The sequence below is a fragment of the Abrus precatorius genome, unplaced genomic scaffold (genome assembly GCF_003935025.1).
Source record: "Abrus precatorius isolate BTA unplaced genomic scaffold, Abrus_2018 Scaffold4, whole genome shotgun sequence".
NCBI classification, from domain to species: domain Eukaryota; kingdom Viridiplantae; phylum Streptophyta; class Magnoliopsida; order Fabales; family Fabaceae; genus Abrus; species Abrus precatorius.
In genome coordinates, this window is record NW_020874384.1 from 11,463,344 (window position 1) to 11,480,746 (window position 17,403).

Genomic DNA, 17,403 nt, shown 5'->3' on the forward strand with positions numbered 1-17,403 from the left:
TTCATGCAATTACCCACCAATAGAAACAGTGTAGTTATACAATAGAAAACCAACTTACCAACCAAATTGATTAAGATAAATGAGCATGATTATATGGGATGAACAAGTCTTATTTCAAATTATAGTGTAACTTATTAAATTGAAAAGAAAGTGATAAGACATAAATACTAGTTGGAATCGGAGACCTATTAAATTATAATCGTAATAAAATTATTTCATGTGCCGTGTTTACTTATATTTTTAAAATGTTAAGTGTAATTAACACTAACTTGTAAAGTTTGATTTGAATTTTTTTTCTCTTCTACAAAAATGATATTTCAATAATAACCAAATCAAACATTGAAAATAGTGGCATTATTACGGGTAGTCAGAAAAATCAAAAGAATTATCATAGTGTAGATGACATGGTAAAATTGAAATCAAGTGGTTAGATAACATAGTAAAATTGAAATTAAGCAGTTAAATAACTTTATTTTTATGGACTGAGGCATAATACAAAGATACAAGCGAAAACCAAGTGACCAAGGAAAACGAGCAGAATTACACAATCATGTCTTTTCAATGCATGTAGTTACGTAACTATGTTAGCAAATAAAACTTTAAAAAAGTGAAATTGTTACAAGGTTAATTTTTAATAGTTTGCTTTTATTTACAAATACATTTTACAAAGGCTTAAGATTATATTTCTCTTTAGATACTTTTAAAAATAATTTTATAACCTTTCAAAACAAGGTTTTCTATTAAGCTCTAAATAACACTAATTTTCTCATTACAACAAGAATAAAAATTTGATAGGAAAAACTATATTATTCAAATAACTTATGTTGGTTTGATTATTCATTGCAATTGAAGATTGATAGAAGTGAGCATTAAAACTCGCTAGGCTCAACTATTTAAATAGATAGCATGTGCCCTTATATTTCTCGTTCTAGGTGTCTTGATCACTTATTTTTGAAAAGGTTAAGTGTAATCAACGCTACCCTATGAGAGTTTATTTGAGTAATTTTATTTTATTTTGCCAAAAATGACAATTCAATTAGAACTTAAACAATTATGAGGCAATAAGGAAAAACATCAAACATTGGAAAAAGTGACATTATAACGAGGTAGTCAGAAAAATAGAAGGAATTACAGAAATGCATATAACATTATTAAATTTGAAACAAGTGATCAAATAACTTCATTTCACATCTATTGAGGCATACAAGAGAAAATCAAGTGACTGATGAAGTTAAGTAAAGGAAACAAGATAGGGTGATAAAGGAAAACAAACATAATTATATAGCATGAAATTGAAATTATAGTGCGTGACCCATTAAACTGAAAAGAAAGTTATTAGTTAAAATTTGACCTAGTGAGGAGTTTTGAGTTTTGATCTCATAGAAGAGAGTGGTAGGACATAGATACTAGTAGACAAAATTAGACTTGTAAAATTATAGTCGTAATAAAATAATTTCATATACCCTGTCCACTTAATTTTAGGAAAGGTTAATTATAATTAAAAATAACCGGTAGGAGTTCATTTGATACATTTCCTCTTCGCCAAATATAACAATTCAATTAGAGTTATGCAATTACCAACCAATAAGTTAGCACATGAAACTTTATAAAGAGTGACATTATTACGATATAGTCAAGAAAGTAGAAGGAATTATGATAATGCAGGTAACATTGTGAAATTGTAAACAATGTTCAAATAATTGACAACAACTTCATCTCCACACTTTCCATCTTTAAAAATAGTTGAGCACATCAAGCATAAAAAAGAGTGACATTATTACGAACTAGTCGGAAATAAAATAAGATTTCTAATGAAAAAATAAACTACAATTTCAGATAAAGTAACAGAATAATAATTTATCATCTACTGTTGTATCATCACCAATTTTTACATTTCAACAAGAGTTTTTCTAAATTTTCTTGTAGTCCTTTCATCCATTAAAGTGATGTGAGCATCCCACGCTTCAATCCCCTCTTCTAATGATTCAATTTTGTCATAAACTCAAGCCATTATAGCAAAAAACTTTACTGGCTTCTAAGAAATTCTTTCCCTTATTTAATCTTGTAGGTCGAGGTCGAACTAATTGATAAAACACTGTTAAGTAATTAATAAAACACATAAATATAACAATTAAATGTTGTTATTCCAGAGTTTTAAAAACTCCTGCATAACACAATCTTAAAAAAATTGCAATTTCTACATACTATATTCTAAATATGTAACCGCCTATTCTAATAACTACACATTACATTTTGAATACATAACTACCTACTCTAATAAATGTTACAAGACAAATTTAAAGTTAATTCATACCCCTCCTAGAATATACATGTACACAGGTGGCTTAAATGGATCCTTTCATGGTTATGCTCCCACAAAGTGATCAACAGTATATAAACAAGGGGCAATGGAACATTAAAAATCAAGTTGAAGATGCTAGTGACCTTGAATTTCTAATGTAACATAATAAGAATAAGAATCTTCTTTCACCAAGCCTCATTCCATATTCCATTGCTACAGTTTTTAGAACACAACAAAACCTAATTTGCTCTCATTTAACTATATAATGTTCATTACTAGTTAAACAACTCAGCCCAAGTTCAAATCCAGAAGCATAATTTTGGGGTGGGGTGCATTCTGCATGTATTGTACAAATATAATTGTACATTTAGACAAAAATAATTGTAAATTTATAAATCCAAGAGCTCCATTCTGAATAATGGGACCCATAAGCCAGATACAATTCCAGGTATTTTTTGAAATGCAAACTTTGGCATGGACCTTGCTGAAAATATTCGCAAGAAAAGAAGAGTACTACTGAGGAGGAACAAATCATTAGAAAGAAATTGAGAGAAAAGAGGTTTGAATGCCAACACCATGATGATGAACGATGATGTTGTTGGGACGAGGCAGAGGCTGAGTCTGAGTCAATTAGGGTCAGTCTCCGAAGTGGGTTGGTTGGCTTATAGGTAATAGGAATATGAATAATGCTCCAAAACGCTTCGTTGCAGAATCTCTAACTTGGAACATTTCGAACCGAAACTAAACACAGTCAGCTACTTACGACCGTTTAAGCGTTATAAGATGGCCCAAAACAGGGTATTTGAAACATGATATGTTTGAAGAATATATTATATGATTATTTTTAAATTTAACAAATTTAATTTAATTGAAATTTTCTATTAAAATCTTATTCTCTGCAAATATTTTTTTATCAACGCAACCATAATCTGTAAACGAAAATTAACCTTAAATTCTTTCAACTTATATTTTTTTATAGTTTCTAACTATAGATAAAAGAAAAATAACTTTTAAATTGAAAAATAAATTACAAAAAAATTAAAATAATATTAAATTAAAAAATAGATATACATTATTAAAAAGATAATGAACATAATTAATAATTTCAAACTAATCTAAGTTAGCAAATAAGTAGCATGAGTAAACATTTTTAAATTGTTAGATATATTTTTTTTAAAAATAATTCAAATATTTGACATGTAACTTAGTGATAGTCTTTTTCATATATTTATGATTTAATCCTCAAGTAAAATTTGTAAAATTATTCTTTTAACTTTCAAAATTTAATAATATCATTTGGATCTTTTTCAAACAAATATTGTATATATTTCATATTTAAGTGATAAGTGATAATTTTAAGAATGTTTGTATTCACATGTATTGATATAGTTTTAATTTAACATTAAAACAAACTTTTAGATTAATAAAACATTAAATGTCATTTTATATTTTTTAGATTTCTTTGCAAATTCTGTGTATGAAATCATGATTTTTAAAATTAAAATTTTTACATCCATTTTCACAATCTCAATTCATTATAAAAATCAACTTTTATATTGATAGATAATTCATTGTCATTTTAAATCTTCTCTCAGTCTCCATATATTTGGTTGCATCTGCTTCACATAATTTTTCTTATTTGAATGAAAGTTACAAAAAAAAATGACTCACTAGATAAATATCATTTAAACACTTGTTAATTCGTTTAAGTCATACAAAACATTCTAATATTCACTTAAGTAAACAAAGTCTAATTTGAGAAAAGATTGAATATCATATTTTTGTTTAAGTCAAATTATAATAGTTTAAGTGAATTAACTTAACTTAAGTTAAAAATAATTACTTAAATAAATAGTAATGAAATTTATATATTCATCTCGATCTAAAATTAGTTTATAACAAGTTATCTTACTAACATATTTATAAGTTATATAATACACTAATTTATGTTAATTATCACTTAATTAATAAGATAATTAATTATTATAAATTTTTCCATCTATGAAAACTCATAAAACATATAATTAAAATTAAATTGACACTTGATTAAACAAAAATCACTATTAATTGTTGATTACCGAAAATGATTATCCTTTTCTATTTAAATTTAAAAATGTCTAACACTCTTCACACACTCTTATCTCTCACATAATATACCTTACAATCATACACATATATAAAAAATTAAAATGTAACAAATTTTAATGTTATACTTTACGGTTTAAATTAAAATTTAATATTATCAATATTTGTTATTATTAATTTTTGTTATAGAAATTACTAATATATAACTTTAATTTTAATTAAAAATAATGCTAAAAATACTTAAAATAATTCATTTAAATATTATCTTTATACATGTTATATTGCCGATAAGAATATATTATTTTAAAAAAGTGTTTACTTTTAAAATGTTTTCAATTAAAGTTCTTTTATTTTAAAATTATTTATTTCAAACATATTAATAGACTTATGCATAAATTATTTATTATAATAAAATAGATAAAATTTATATGGTTTATTACGCAATCATTTTACGAGTACCTTTGTTCTCTTATGAGTGTATTGATTGGCCTCCGTATCCACTTCTTTTTTTCAGAACGACGAAGATTGTTTAATTCATAAGAAAACTAGGTGTGGTTGTACTGAAAATTCTTTTTTGACAAGTCACCTAAATCACTAATTGGGTCCCACAAAAGATAAAGAGAAGACAAAACCACTTTAGCAAGCTTAAAAATCTTAATTTAAAAAAAATTAAAGATGAAGAAAAAGGTAAAGATAATTATATATAATATACTAATAATAATATTTAATATGACATGAGCAGTTAAAATTATTTAAGTAAGTTATTGGGTTTAAATTTTTATGTATACAATAAATCTTTATTAATAAACTCAGTTATCATATTTAATTGCGCGATCTGAATGAATCTAGATTAAATTAGATAAAAATAAAAAATATATATATATATATATAATATCATTCTATTAAATCCTAACTTTTAAGACTAAATTTTAATAAAAAAAATTATAAAAATTTAAAATACTCAATATTTATAAAGATCAATATATAATTATGTCTATATATATTTTTTTAACAAATGTTGTTTAGTAAAAAAATATTATTTTTAGTTATTTAAAACTAATCAATTTTAAAAGTTGTGGTTAACAATTTTTTAATATAATAATTGTAAAGGAGATTATTCTCCGTGTTTTAAGCCTATGTGACCAGCAAGAACATTAGTAGGCAAGAATTATTGCATCATATTTAATGTTGTCTTCACAAAAGAGGAAATAAAACTTATTCACCAAAAGTGCAATGTAACTGTTTCCCGATTTGAATACGCATATAGGAATCAACCACAAAAATAAAAATAAGAATAACGGCAATCTAGCATTAACGATTATTATTGGATTAAAATATAATAGGGTCTATGCCAAATAGGTTCAAATAAATTTTTTATTTGATTTAAAATTTTTAACAGGATTGTTTTTTATATTCAAATTCAATCCGATTGAAACTTGATGATATTTGGACAAGATCAAGTTGATTTGATCTATATGCAAAAATATATCTTAACATCATACATAACTAAATTATAAACTTAAAGAAATATAAAATTAATATTAAAGCATATTCAATATTCTATATTTTAAAATAAATAATATAAATATAAATATGATATCTTGATGTATAAAATATTATTTATTAAGTCTTAAATTTTTTTTATTAATAAATAACTACTTAAAACAATATAAAGTTTTGTTTAAAAATACAAAAACATCAGGTTACGTTTGGACTCGAAGTATAACTCGAATTCGGTTTGAAAATATTTCTTCTTATAAGAATAAACAAATCTCTTTCATGTGAATATAATATAAATATTCTAGTATTTATGTAAATCTTCATTGTCATCCTTAGCCAACATAAGTAATATTCTAATATTAATGTAAAAAGCAAAACAAAAAGGCAACGTGGCTTTTGAAAACACTTTGAAAAGTAATTTTGATTTATAAATATTTAAATTTTAAGGCTTAATAAATGTAAATTTCCTGTAAATATAATATAAATCTCTCTTTTTCTTTCTATCACGCTCATCACATTTACCACTTTTTTTTCTTTTCTATCTCTAGATGTAGACACCCATTGGGGTCCATAAACACTCCTTGAGTTTTATACATTAAACATAAAAGTGATAAATATGATAAATAATATAATAGAAAAAAAAAAAGAGTAAACAAAGATGAAGAATGCTAAATTTAACAGTATTAGAGTTTATAAATTAGAATTGAAATATTTTTTCTTTAAATAACTATAAAAATATCCCATAATTTTTACTTTATTATTTATTTACAGGAAAAAGAGAGAAACAACACAGAAGTCTTAAACAATCTTTGAAAATAAAATACAAAGTAAGAAAAGGTCACATTGGGATATGATGAAACATTCTCAATCCAAACATAAACAAAATTGAGCTAAGCAAAAACAAGGATAAGAAGAAGTAGCATCATCAAGATAACACGTAAGAACTTTTTTCTTTATCTGCTATAACAAATGTTAATTTACAACAGGCCAACTTGTCGATGCAAAGGAACAAAAACTCAATAGCCTCTGCATTGAAAACAAACTCTTTCCTTCGGATAGAGTTCAATAAAATCTGGCAAGTGGCAAACCACAGAAATACTCTGAATGTAGCCTAAAGAATATGTTACTTTACAAAATAAATAATATAGAATAAAGGAACAACCTAATTTCTGTCATCTTGGTGGAGCATCTGAAATAGGATGCATTTCTATTTGTCCATCTCCATGCATTCTTTGATTCCCAAACTTCTCAGCTTCTCTTGAGATCTGAATGTCATTGGGAAAATAATATTGATAAATAAATTTTACCACTAAACGAGGAAGCAACGCGGCTATCACAGTTCCGAGCAAACATAACCAGAACAATCCAGTTCCTGCAGCATGAAAGAAAGCCCTGCAAAAGTTTTCATGCACACGTAAACATCGGAATTTTTAATGACTGCAAAGGCTTATCATAAGGATTGAATGGCAAGAAAGAATCATTCTGATGAAAACTTGGCCTTGTCTATACTCACTACATACTACTCAATTAGTGATCACCTCCAAGGTTTTGAAACATAAAATCACTTATTTTCAAGGCAATAGAAAGCACATCTTATTGGCAAGAAAAGCAAAACCACCCAGAAGTAGAATTTGAATGTGTGAAAATATTCTAATAGTAGGAATTAGAGTTTGCTTGCTGGGGTTTCACAATTGCATGTTGTTTAATTGTTCAACATTAGATTTTGGTGGTAAATATATGTATATTCCTTTTGGAAGGCAAGCAGGTAGATCTAACATGAAGCAGACTAGGCCCCAAGTGCAACATCATGTTAGCTGCAGCTAAAGGATAAAGAGAGTTTTGATATACAGTAGAGGCTATATTTAGAACAGTTTTGTTATTTGAACTTCTAAATATTAACACTGTACATTACATTGTAAATAACTATTTCAATCTCTGGTACATTTTTTTATATATATATATATACTTTATATACACATCTTAAAAATACTCTCCAAAATCAACGGGGGCAACTTTTGGTTGTTCATAAATCATTTTCCTAACTATAATTTAGTAGACATGAAGAGGTTATCAAAATTGCTTCATGTTTACTGCACCAGATTCAGTCCCTGCATCTAATTATCCCAAACTAGAAACATAACTCATGCTAAAGTATCCTTACTTGTGACTAAAACAGCTATTTTTCCTCTAGAGTCAGACGTGTTACTGTTTTCCATGCTTTGTTTTACTCTTTAGTCATACAATATTCTTGTTCTACGACTGGACTACAACACATGAAAATCGGAGAAACAATAAATAAACACCAAAGAAAAAAAAACAAGGAACAACACCAAATGGAAATAAATCAAATAATCAATAGTGTAGCAGAATAAGCATATTTGTTGAACATCTAACATTTCCAAATATGACTAACCTTTCCATGAGTTACTGCATTAGATTTATTTGTATAAATATTCAGAGATATAGATAATGGGAAAAGATAGTACATACCAGTAACCAGGAAATGCAGGTATAGCATCAATAACCATGACGCAAATGAAGGTGGCAATGATAGAGCCCCAAATGGCTGCATGAGAAAGCCAATTCCACCTGATGACATCCATGGCCAAGTGCAAATTAACCAAAATCACCACCGAAAGAGTCCAAAGATCTCCTATGCTTCCTATATCTATGGTGCTTGCCCAATATGCAAAGAGGGGAGCAAAGAAGACAGCGATGCTTTGCCACAAAGTATCGGCCATTAACAGCCAAAACAACTTTTTGTTGTAGGCTTCATGTCTCTGCCCTGCCCCATAAAGCTGAGGATACTTTAGGAGTGTCCTTTTACTAAGATCCTTGTCAAGTATACCAACAACAATAGTTGGAAATGAAGTATAGATTATTGAATACAACATGCTGCTCCATTCGTTTATAGCAGTTGTCAAAGTGAAGGCAGTGAAGAGTACATACCTGGAAAAAACAAAGACAAACAGATACTAAGATGTTTAACTTTGGAGTCATAAATCTTAATAACCCCAAAGAGCTATTGAACAGATTAAAAACCACCAGATAGAATTATAAAAGAAATTGTCATTTTTTATCCAAATCACCTAGTATATTAGGTCGAACAAGTATAAAAAAGAAATTTAAGGTGATTTTGTGGCATACTCAAATTCAAAGTTATATGACGAAGGCATCTAAATATATACAGTTTCTATATAGTAACTTACCAAAACAGGATAAGGACAATGACAGCATTTCTGTAAAAGTTGTATATTATCATGTAACCCAATCGTTGGTAATTCCAATGCCCATGTATCAATAAAAGAGGAACTAAAAACCTAAACTGCCCCATTGCAAAATCTGATGCCATTACAGCTTGCCGACCCTCCTGTCCACTGATGCCAACTCCAACATCAGCCATTTGGATCATTGATACATCATTAGCACCTATAACACATTCATAATAAAGATTATTTTACATAAACACAAATCAAACCAAGAAATATTAATCTTTATTTTCTACCAGTGCCTTTTCTTTTTCTTTTGTTTGATTTGTTTTATTCTATTTTACTTCCATTCTTTTGAATGAAAATGACAATCTGAAAACAAGTAAATAGAAGATTTCATACCATCTCCAATGGCTAATGTCATGTCATCCGTCCTATTCTTCACAAGGGCGACAATCCCAGCCTTCTGTAGTGGAGCCACTCGGCAACAGAGAACAACAGAACATTTACTTGCAAGTTGAAAAAGCTGAAATCAACAGCACGCAGCCTAGTCAGCAGCTAAGAGATCAGTATGAATTACACTGTAACCACCATTTGAGATTTAATGGCACGTACCTCTTCTTCAAACTCGCTATCAAGAATATAAACAAGACTGGTACCATCAATAATCAAGGCTATTGAAGTTGTAACAGCATCAGAACTTCCTTCAGCATTGTGGGTAACCCCTGACACAGCCATGTGTTTTCTAGACATGATAAGGGCGTCTTGCAAACGTCTTCTGCATGATTCTCTATTGTTGCTGTTAATTATGATTTGAGTCATTTTGCTTGTTAGAAGCTTTGAGGAGTATCCAATTGATATGGCAGTTTCCTGTTTGTCCCCAGTCAACACCCATACTTTAATACCTGCAGTCCTTAGGGACTCAATAGATTCTGGCACTCCTTGCTGCAGTTTGTCTTCAATGGCAGTTGCACCCAATATGCAGAGATTGTTCTCCACATTGTTAGCGACCTTGCGAAGCATACCAGCCCTACCAATCAAAGAAGTGCTTGCTGCCTCAAAGGAAAGGTGCCATTGCTCAAATTCTGAAGCATTCAAGTCCCGCATCCCAATAACAAGCGTCCTCAAACCAACCGAGGAATAAGACTGAAGATGGGTTTCAGTTGCTTGAAGTATATCTGTGTTCAATGATTTGTCTATCACACTAAGCATGGATGAATCCGCCCCTTTAACAAAAATTTTCACAGAATTGTCATTGTACCCCAATATAACTGACATCCTTTTCCGATCACTATCAAATTCATGCAAACCCAAGACATTGAATCTGCATGACCCATAACAGAAACATTTATTAAAGGATGGATACAAATGAGACCTTGTTACACAGGAAAGATGTGTAAACATACTAAGCACACCGTAAATTGCGACAGATCAACGGAAGAAGGAACACAGTGAAGACATAAACATAACATATATGGCAGATCCAACAAAATATATATATTTCAGAATCTCTTTCAATATGCTCAACATCAATACTCAACCATTAACACCAAATTATTTCAGATTGCCATCATTAAAATATGTTTGTCTGCAGAAGAAAAAGAAGCAGATAGTAATTATTAAAAAACTTACCTTTGTCTTTCCCCATGAATATCAATGATTATGTGACCTGAGGTTCGTTCAATAAGCATAAAACCATAGGCAGCGGCGGCAAAAGCCAATGCTTGTTCATCTGGTGATTCCCCTTGATAATCAATCAGCTTGACCATAGGGTCAGATGTGTCAACCACAAGAGGCACAATGGTATTGCAGGCTGCCAGTGCTAGAAAGAAATCATAAATATGTTTTCCTTCTTTACTTGGAAAACCACTTTTTGATAAATGTAAAAGCTCTTGATTAACTTTCACCTTCATCTTTGGCTTCAAGATCATTCCTTCCACTAAATAATGACACAATAAACATGTCATGTCAATTATTAAAATAAAAATAAAAATGCAGTATACTTAATGTAAAGGGGCATCACAACAGACTATAAGATATGAAAAGGGAATTGCACCTGGAACAGAGTATTCAACTTGCTCATTCTCGAGACTGGTGTTTGCAGAACTGTAATCAATTCCAAATATGCTTGCGCATTGGAACTCCATCTTGTTCTCAGTCAGTGTACCAGTTTTGTCAGAAAAGACATATTTAATTTGACCTAAATCTTCATTAATATTCAAAGCCCTGCACTGAAATCTTGAATTTGTTGCCTTATCATACATTCTGGAGTCTCGGGTCATGAAATAAGCTTGACCAACACGGACAAGCTCCATGGAAATGTACAAGGATATAGGGATCATGACCTGGTACACTATAACTGACATGAGGAAAGTGAAAAGGATTTCCAATCCCCATCCATAATATTCATAGCTTTCTTCTTTGCCCTCAGAAACATCCAGTTTCCTATAATATGGCAAGAGATTTAACTCGTCCCTGTGGTGCTTTAACCAAACAGCAGCACAAACTGAGGTGACAGTACACAAAGCTACTAGAAAGAAAGAAAGTATAATGATCTCAGAGTTCATGCGAGTCTCGAGAAGGCTCCTCTTTGATGGAGCTCCTGAGCTGTTGAGCATAGCTTTGGTCTCAGGGCCACAATACACTGCTACAGCAAGTGCCCAATTAGTATTCTTTAGTTCACAGCCTCTAAGAAGAATATTGGAGGATCCAAGAGACAACCTCTTTCCATCAATTTCCATGTTACCATGAAATCCATAGATATTCCTATTGGGTTTCTCACACTTAATCAATCCATTAAACCTCTCCTTTTCAGGCAACTTGGATTGAGTTTCTTGTTTTGCATACCTAGTCTTCAAATTAGATTCTCCATCAAGATTAAGAGTCTGAACATAAGCAACCCCAGTAGGGTCACTAGTTGATAGCAACACAATATCACAAGGAATGGTTTCATTTGCCTGGATTTTAATGACCTCCCCAACTCTAATATCCTTCCACTTCTTCTCTTGGAACTGACCATTAACCAAAACCAATGCTAACCTATTGTTCTCAACTTTGTCTGACCTGTGCCTCCGCCAATCCTCATATGCATCCTTCACAGCAGTAACAAGAAGCACAAAGGCCAATGGCAAAATGGAAACGCCCCTCCCAAAAACAGCTAGCTGAGGGAGCTGATTAAGAATGGCAATTATAAGGAAGTAAATGTAAGCAACTCTATGAAATTGTTCAAACAGGTTCCTTGGAAGAAAGGTGAAAATGGAGTACTTCCCAGTACGAATTGAATTCCCTGAAAATTCAAACCTCTCATTTGTCCTTTCATGATCATCAACATAAACTAACCTTGCATCCTCATCCCTGATTTCCTTCTGAGACATACTGAGAGCTTCAGAATCAGCACCCTTTGAGCCATACCTCACAGGCTTGGATCCTGAGTGGCCAAAAGTCACTTCCCGGGTTGAGTTCCTACCAGAACTCCTAGACTGAATGGACATGGCACTTCTGTGTGATGATGAATTGAACATGAAAGATTCAGAATTGGAAGAATTCTCAATTGGGTTATTCGTGTCCATCACGGTGCTTCAAGTATTTTGACTTTGACTCGGTTAGATCTTGAAATTTTCCAAATTTTTGGAATCTCTTGGGTAAAGGGTTGTCCTTGAAGATGGGATCAGAAGGTAGTAAGCCTCAGAACCCATGATCCAAAAACCTCAGATAACAGCAAAAAACAAAAAGAGACACAACAACACAGTTTCCAATGTTACACAAGACAAGTTTCTAAGACAACAGAAAACTTGAAAAACAAAACAAAACAGTAGCTCAAATCACGAAAACTATGTTGAAAACGTGCAGAGAGGAGTAAAGGTGGTGAACGAAGAGGTGGGAGTTTTCAACTTGGTGGCACGTTGAAAGGGCAGGGAAAGATGACAGAAGAAAAGGGTCGCGTGGTGATGTTACAATGATCATATGGTGGTTGTGGCTGACGAATAAGAAGCGTGTTGGTGAGATGGAGGTTGGGATTTTGCAAGAGGTCAAAGGCATTGTAGAGAGAGAAAGGACGGCAAGTGCAAGAAACAAAGAAATAAAGAACGAACGAGTCAGTCTGGGTGGCCGAAGGGTGTGTAATTAATAAATGTGTAATGTTATAAATGATATATATATATATATATATATATATATATATATATATATAAAGTAAATATACAATTCCATTATAAAACAATATTATTTATAGTGTTGTGGTATTGAACAGGTTTCATATACATTATTTTATCAAATTATAAATTTACAGGTTTATCTTTTTCTTCTTAACATAATCGATACTAGAAAGTTATATTGAACTCTGATTAATTTAGGTTAAGTAAGTAAGGTGATACTAAAAAAATTATTTTATTAAATTTAATATCTTTTAATGAGTTTATTTTTTAAAAAATATTAAGGTTTTAGATTTAGATTGTGTAAAAAATTTTAAAGTTAATTGAGATTTTTAATTTTAAAATTAAGTAAATTTGGTCTTATCATTAATTTTTTAAATACTTAAATTATTATTATTATTATTATTATTTGGAGTCCATGATTGATTTGGGATGTGAAATAATTTTAAAAGTTTAAAATAAAAATTTAATATAATGTGAATGATTCTATAAGTTATACTATTAAGTTGGGGACTAATAATTATTTTATTCTAGGTGAATTTTGATTTCTTTTATTAAATTTAAAGTAATTTTTTTAAAAAAAAAGTTTAATCAACTTAATTTATATAAAAGTAATAAAGAATTGAGAAATTAAAAAATAAAAAACAATATTAGATTTATTTAATCCTAAAAATAAAAAACTAATGAACTTAAAGAAATATAAAGAATAAAAAAAAACAATTTAAATTAAAAAAATTAAAAGCATGATTAAGTTAAATATCAAAATAAACAAACCAATATTTTTATCAATTAAATAGATTATCTATTACCATTTATCAAGTATGATATTAGAGGTGAATTAAAGTATTAAGTAGTGATACATAACATTATATGTTGAATATATAATAATTTCTATTGACAAAATTAAAAGAAAAGGCATTTGGTTTCTTAGAAAGAAGAGGGAGGAAATGATTGTGTCGTGTGTATTGACTGAAATGTAATTATTGTTGAAATGGGTGTCTGAATTTGACCGTAGAATCTTAACAAATTATGAATCTTTGGATTGCATGGCACGTGGCAACCCAGCGTGCTGTTTCACTCTGCATTTTCAATTATTATGGTTTAAATAATGACATATGCAGTTCTGCTTTTACCGCTCAAGTTTGTTTTTCTTACCTTCGCAGTTACTGTTGGGTGATTTTAGAGCAGTTCAAATGGACTAAAATCTTGAGCTCTACTGCGGCTGGTCTCTTATATAATTTTATTTTTTTAAAGTCTTATTAGCTTTAAGTTTTAAAATAAACAAAAAATAATAGATTAGATTAAAGTTAAAGTGAGTTAACTTACTTATTTACTAGTTAAATAATAAAGTTCTATAGTCGGTAGATTTATATTGATTTTAAACCTTAAAATAAAAAAAAAATAATAGGCTAGAGTTAAGGTTAAGGTGAGTTACTTTATTTATTTTATAAATAAATAATAGTTATTATATTATTTTTATAATATTTATTAAATTATTTTATTTAAATGGATTAAAAATTATATTTAAAATATAAAAATAAATTTTTTTATTTAATATATTAAAATTTTATCATAAAAATAATATTAAATATAATTATATTATAAAATTAAATTTAATATAATACATTAATAATTTATGATTTTAATTAAGAATTAATATTAAATATTTTTAACTAAACAATAATAAAATAATATTTTATAAAATACTATTTAATAATTATTTTAATAAATTTAATAATTCTAGTATATTTAAATATTTTTTTAATAATTTTTAATAATTATAGATTCATTATAGCTTAGGTTTATACATGGTATAGTTATTTTTAAAATAAATATAAATATATAAAATCTTAAATGATTAATTTTAATATATTTTATATACATATATATAGGTATACATAAATTTTTTTTATTGTTAAGAAAATATAGTTGTTAATATATACTTGAAATTTAATAATTAGTAAATATTTATATAAATCAACATAAAAATAAAAAATTAAATTATTAGTTAATTTATTAATTATATGTAACATGTAAATATATATTTTAATTTATCGTATACATACTATTTTTTTATATTACATTAATGATAGTGTATTTAATTTTATGTATATTTATAATTTAAAATAATAAATTAATGAATAAAATAAAATTAAATATTATATATATATATATATATATATATATATTTTGCATTTAGTTTGAAATTTTGTATTAAGTTTTATTACAATTTTTTTACTAAGATAAAAATTTAAAAACATAAATTACTTTTTTGCATCCATAAATTTTATAATGTAAAATATTCTATATCTACAATTTCTAATTTACTTTTTTTTTAAACATATTCATTTTTATTCAGTAGATTTAATAAATTTTTTCAGTATTATTTTTTATTGTCAATTTTATATGTTTATTGTGACTTTATTTTTTGAATATAAAATGTTCTTACACAAATATAATATGATCCTTAGAATATATATATATATATATATATATATATATATATATATAATATTTTTAATTGTTTTATAAAAATAAATCAAGAAAAATAATAATATAAAACTTTTTATAATATGAAAAATTTATAATTAATATTCAAATAATATTTTAAAATTTATTTATAAAATTATATAAAAATTATTATAATTATTTAATAATTTTTAATAATACAGATAAAAATTATATAAAAATTATTAAAATTATATAATAATCATTAATTTTATTTAATAACAACAATCATTATAAATATTTATTATTATATTATTTTATTTTTTAAAAAAAATAATTTTATTGAACTACAAGCTTATAATAAAATTTTATATGAAATAAATAATTTATTAGATATTCTAACAATTATCACAATTTATATCAAATTTTTTCAAATCAAATTTTTAAAAATATATAAATTTTTTTGCCCACAAAATTCTAACTCTAACCCTAGTCCTAGCCCTGGCCTTGTGGGCTTTTAGCCTTATGGGCTTGTGAATTGATGGACTTTTTGGCTCACAAGGCTTCTTGACCCTAATCCACATGAGCTAATGGTTAGTGACAACACAAAACAAACCCATTTTCATAATGCATCCTCACATTTGTTACTTTCTACTTATTTATTTATTTATTTAGTTCCAAATAATAATGGATTTGGATGAATTATTTGTATAGGTTGTGATTATTCTATAGTTATCTTTTGATCATAAAATCGAATATTATGTTAGTATAACTTTGACATTATGATTGGATTAATTTAACAAATCAATCTTATAACATTATTGTAATTAAATAAAATTATATTTAAAGGAAAAAAAAATACATGCTTATTAATTTTAAGTTATTAAATCTAATTGTTAAAATTATAAATATTTAAAATAATTTTTATTGATCTAATTGTTAAAATTATAATTATATATTATTTAAATTATATATTTCAAATTTTGTTAAAATTAAACACTTATAAAATCAATTCTTATTTTTATAAATTATAATAGTATATATTACATTAGTTTAATGTATATGAATAAGATATTAAATCATTTTGAATAATCTCAAAATTTTTGAAATACTGATCTTTAACACTTTGATACCACTAACTTATAACATTTTAATTATATATATAATTTTTTATTTCTCTAATATTAACTGACTAAGTGTAACACTTTAATATTCCACATAACTAATTTGATACTTACATAAAAAAATATTTTACAAATATTATTTAATTTTTATATTTTAAAATTGTCTCTTTATAAAGACATCTTTTATTAATAATTATATTATGTTTATCTAGTAGTAAAGTTTATTTAAATATGTATATTTCACACGTGAAAAAAAAAAAACTTAAATTTTTATAAAACATGAATACATAAATTAAAGTATTATTTATTTTATAACTCCTTACGACATACATTCACACTTAATTTATATAGTGGAATTATATATTCTTCTTTCTTAGCATAGTAAAATTCATTCTTTATAATCCTATTTTTGATGACTCTATTATTTAGATTCCTTGGTGGATATGTTACTTTTTAATTTCTTTAGAATGATTATTATAGAACCTAAAAGACTTTATTTCTAAAGATTTATTTCTCTTTCTACGACCTTTTTTATGTCTAAATCTAAATGATATATTTGGCCTTGGGATAGACCCTCTCAATGG

The 17,403-nt window shown here is 27.3% G+C and overlaps 1 protein-coding gene across 1 annotated transcript; it reads right to left on the bottom strand.

The window, feature by feature from the left end:
* Positions 1-6,814: 6,814 nt before the first annotated feature.
* On the bottom strand, positions 6,815-13,141 carry LOC113864968 (phospholipid-transporting ATPase 1-like). The gene is made up of 7 exons (XM_027499242.1): positions 11,153-13,141; positions 10,729-11,035; positions 9,712-10,420; positions 9,499-9,622; positions 9,097-9,316; positions 8,378-8,836; positions 6,815-7,279 (listed from the first exon to the last, which is right to left on the bottom strand). Exons 1-7 carry the CDS (start codon positions 12,663-12,665, stop codon positions 7,060-7,062), a joined length of 3,552 nt encoding a protein of 1,183 aa, XP_027355043.1. The 5' UTR covers positions 12,666-13,141; the 3' UTR covers positions 6,815-7,059.
* Positions 13,142-17,403: the final 4,262 nt, after the last annotated feature.

Excerpts from the sequence above, each read along its gene's own strand:
- LOC113864968 (XM_027499242.1), bottom strand. The coding sequence starts at position 12,665 with ATGGACACGAATAACCCAATTGAGAATTCTTCCAATTCTGAATCTTTC. Across the intron at positions 11,036-11,152 it reads AGTTGAATACTCTGTTCCAG|TGGAAGGAATGATCTTGAAG; the intron begins GTGCAATTCCCT and ends GTCATTATTTAG. Across the intron at positions 7,280-8,377 it reads CCTGCATTTCCTGGTTACTG|GGCTTTCTTTCATGCTGCAG; the intron begins GTATGTACTATC and ends AAACTTTTGCAG.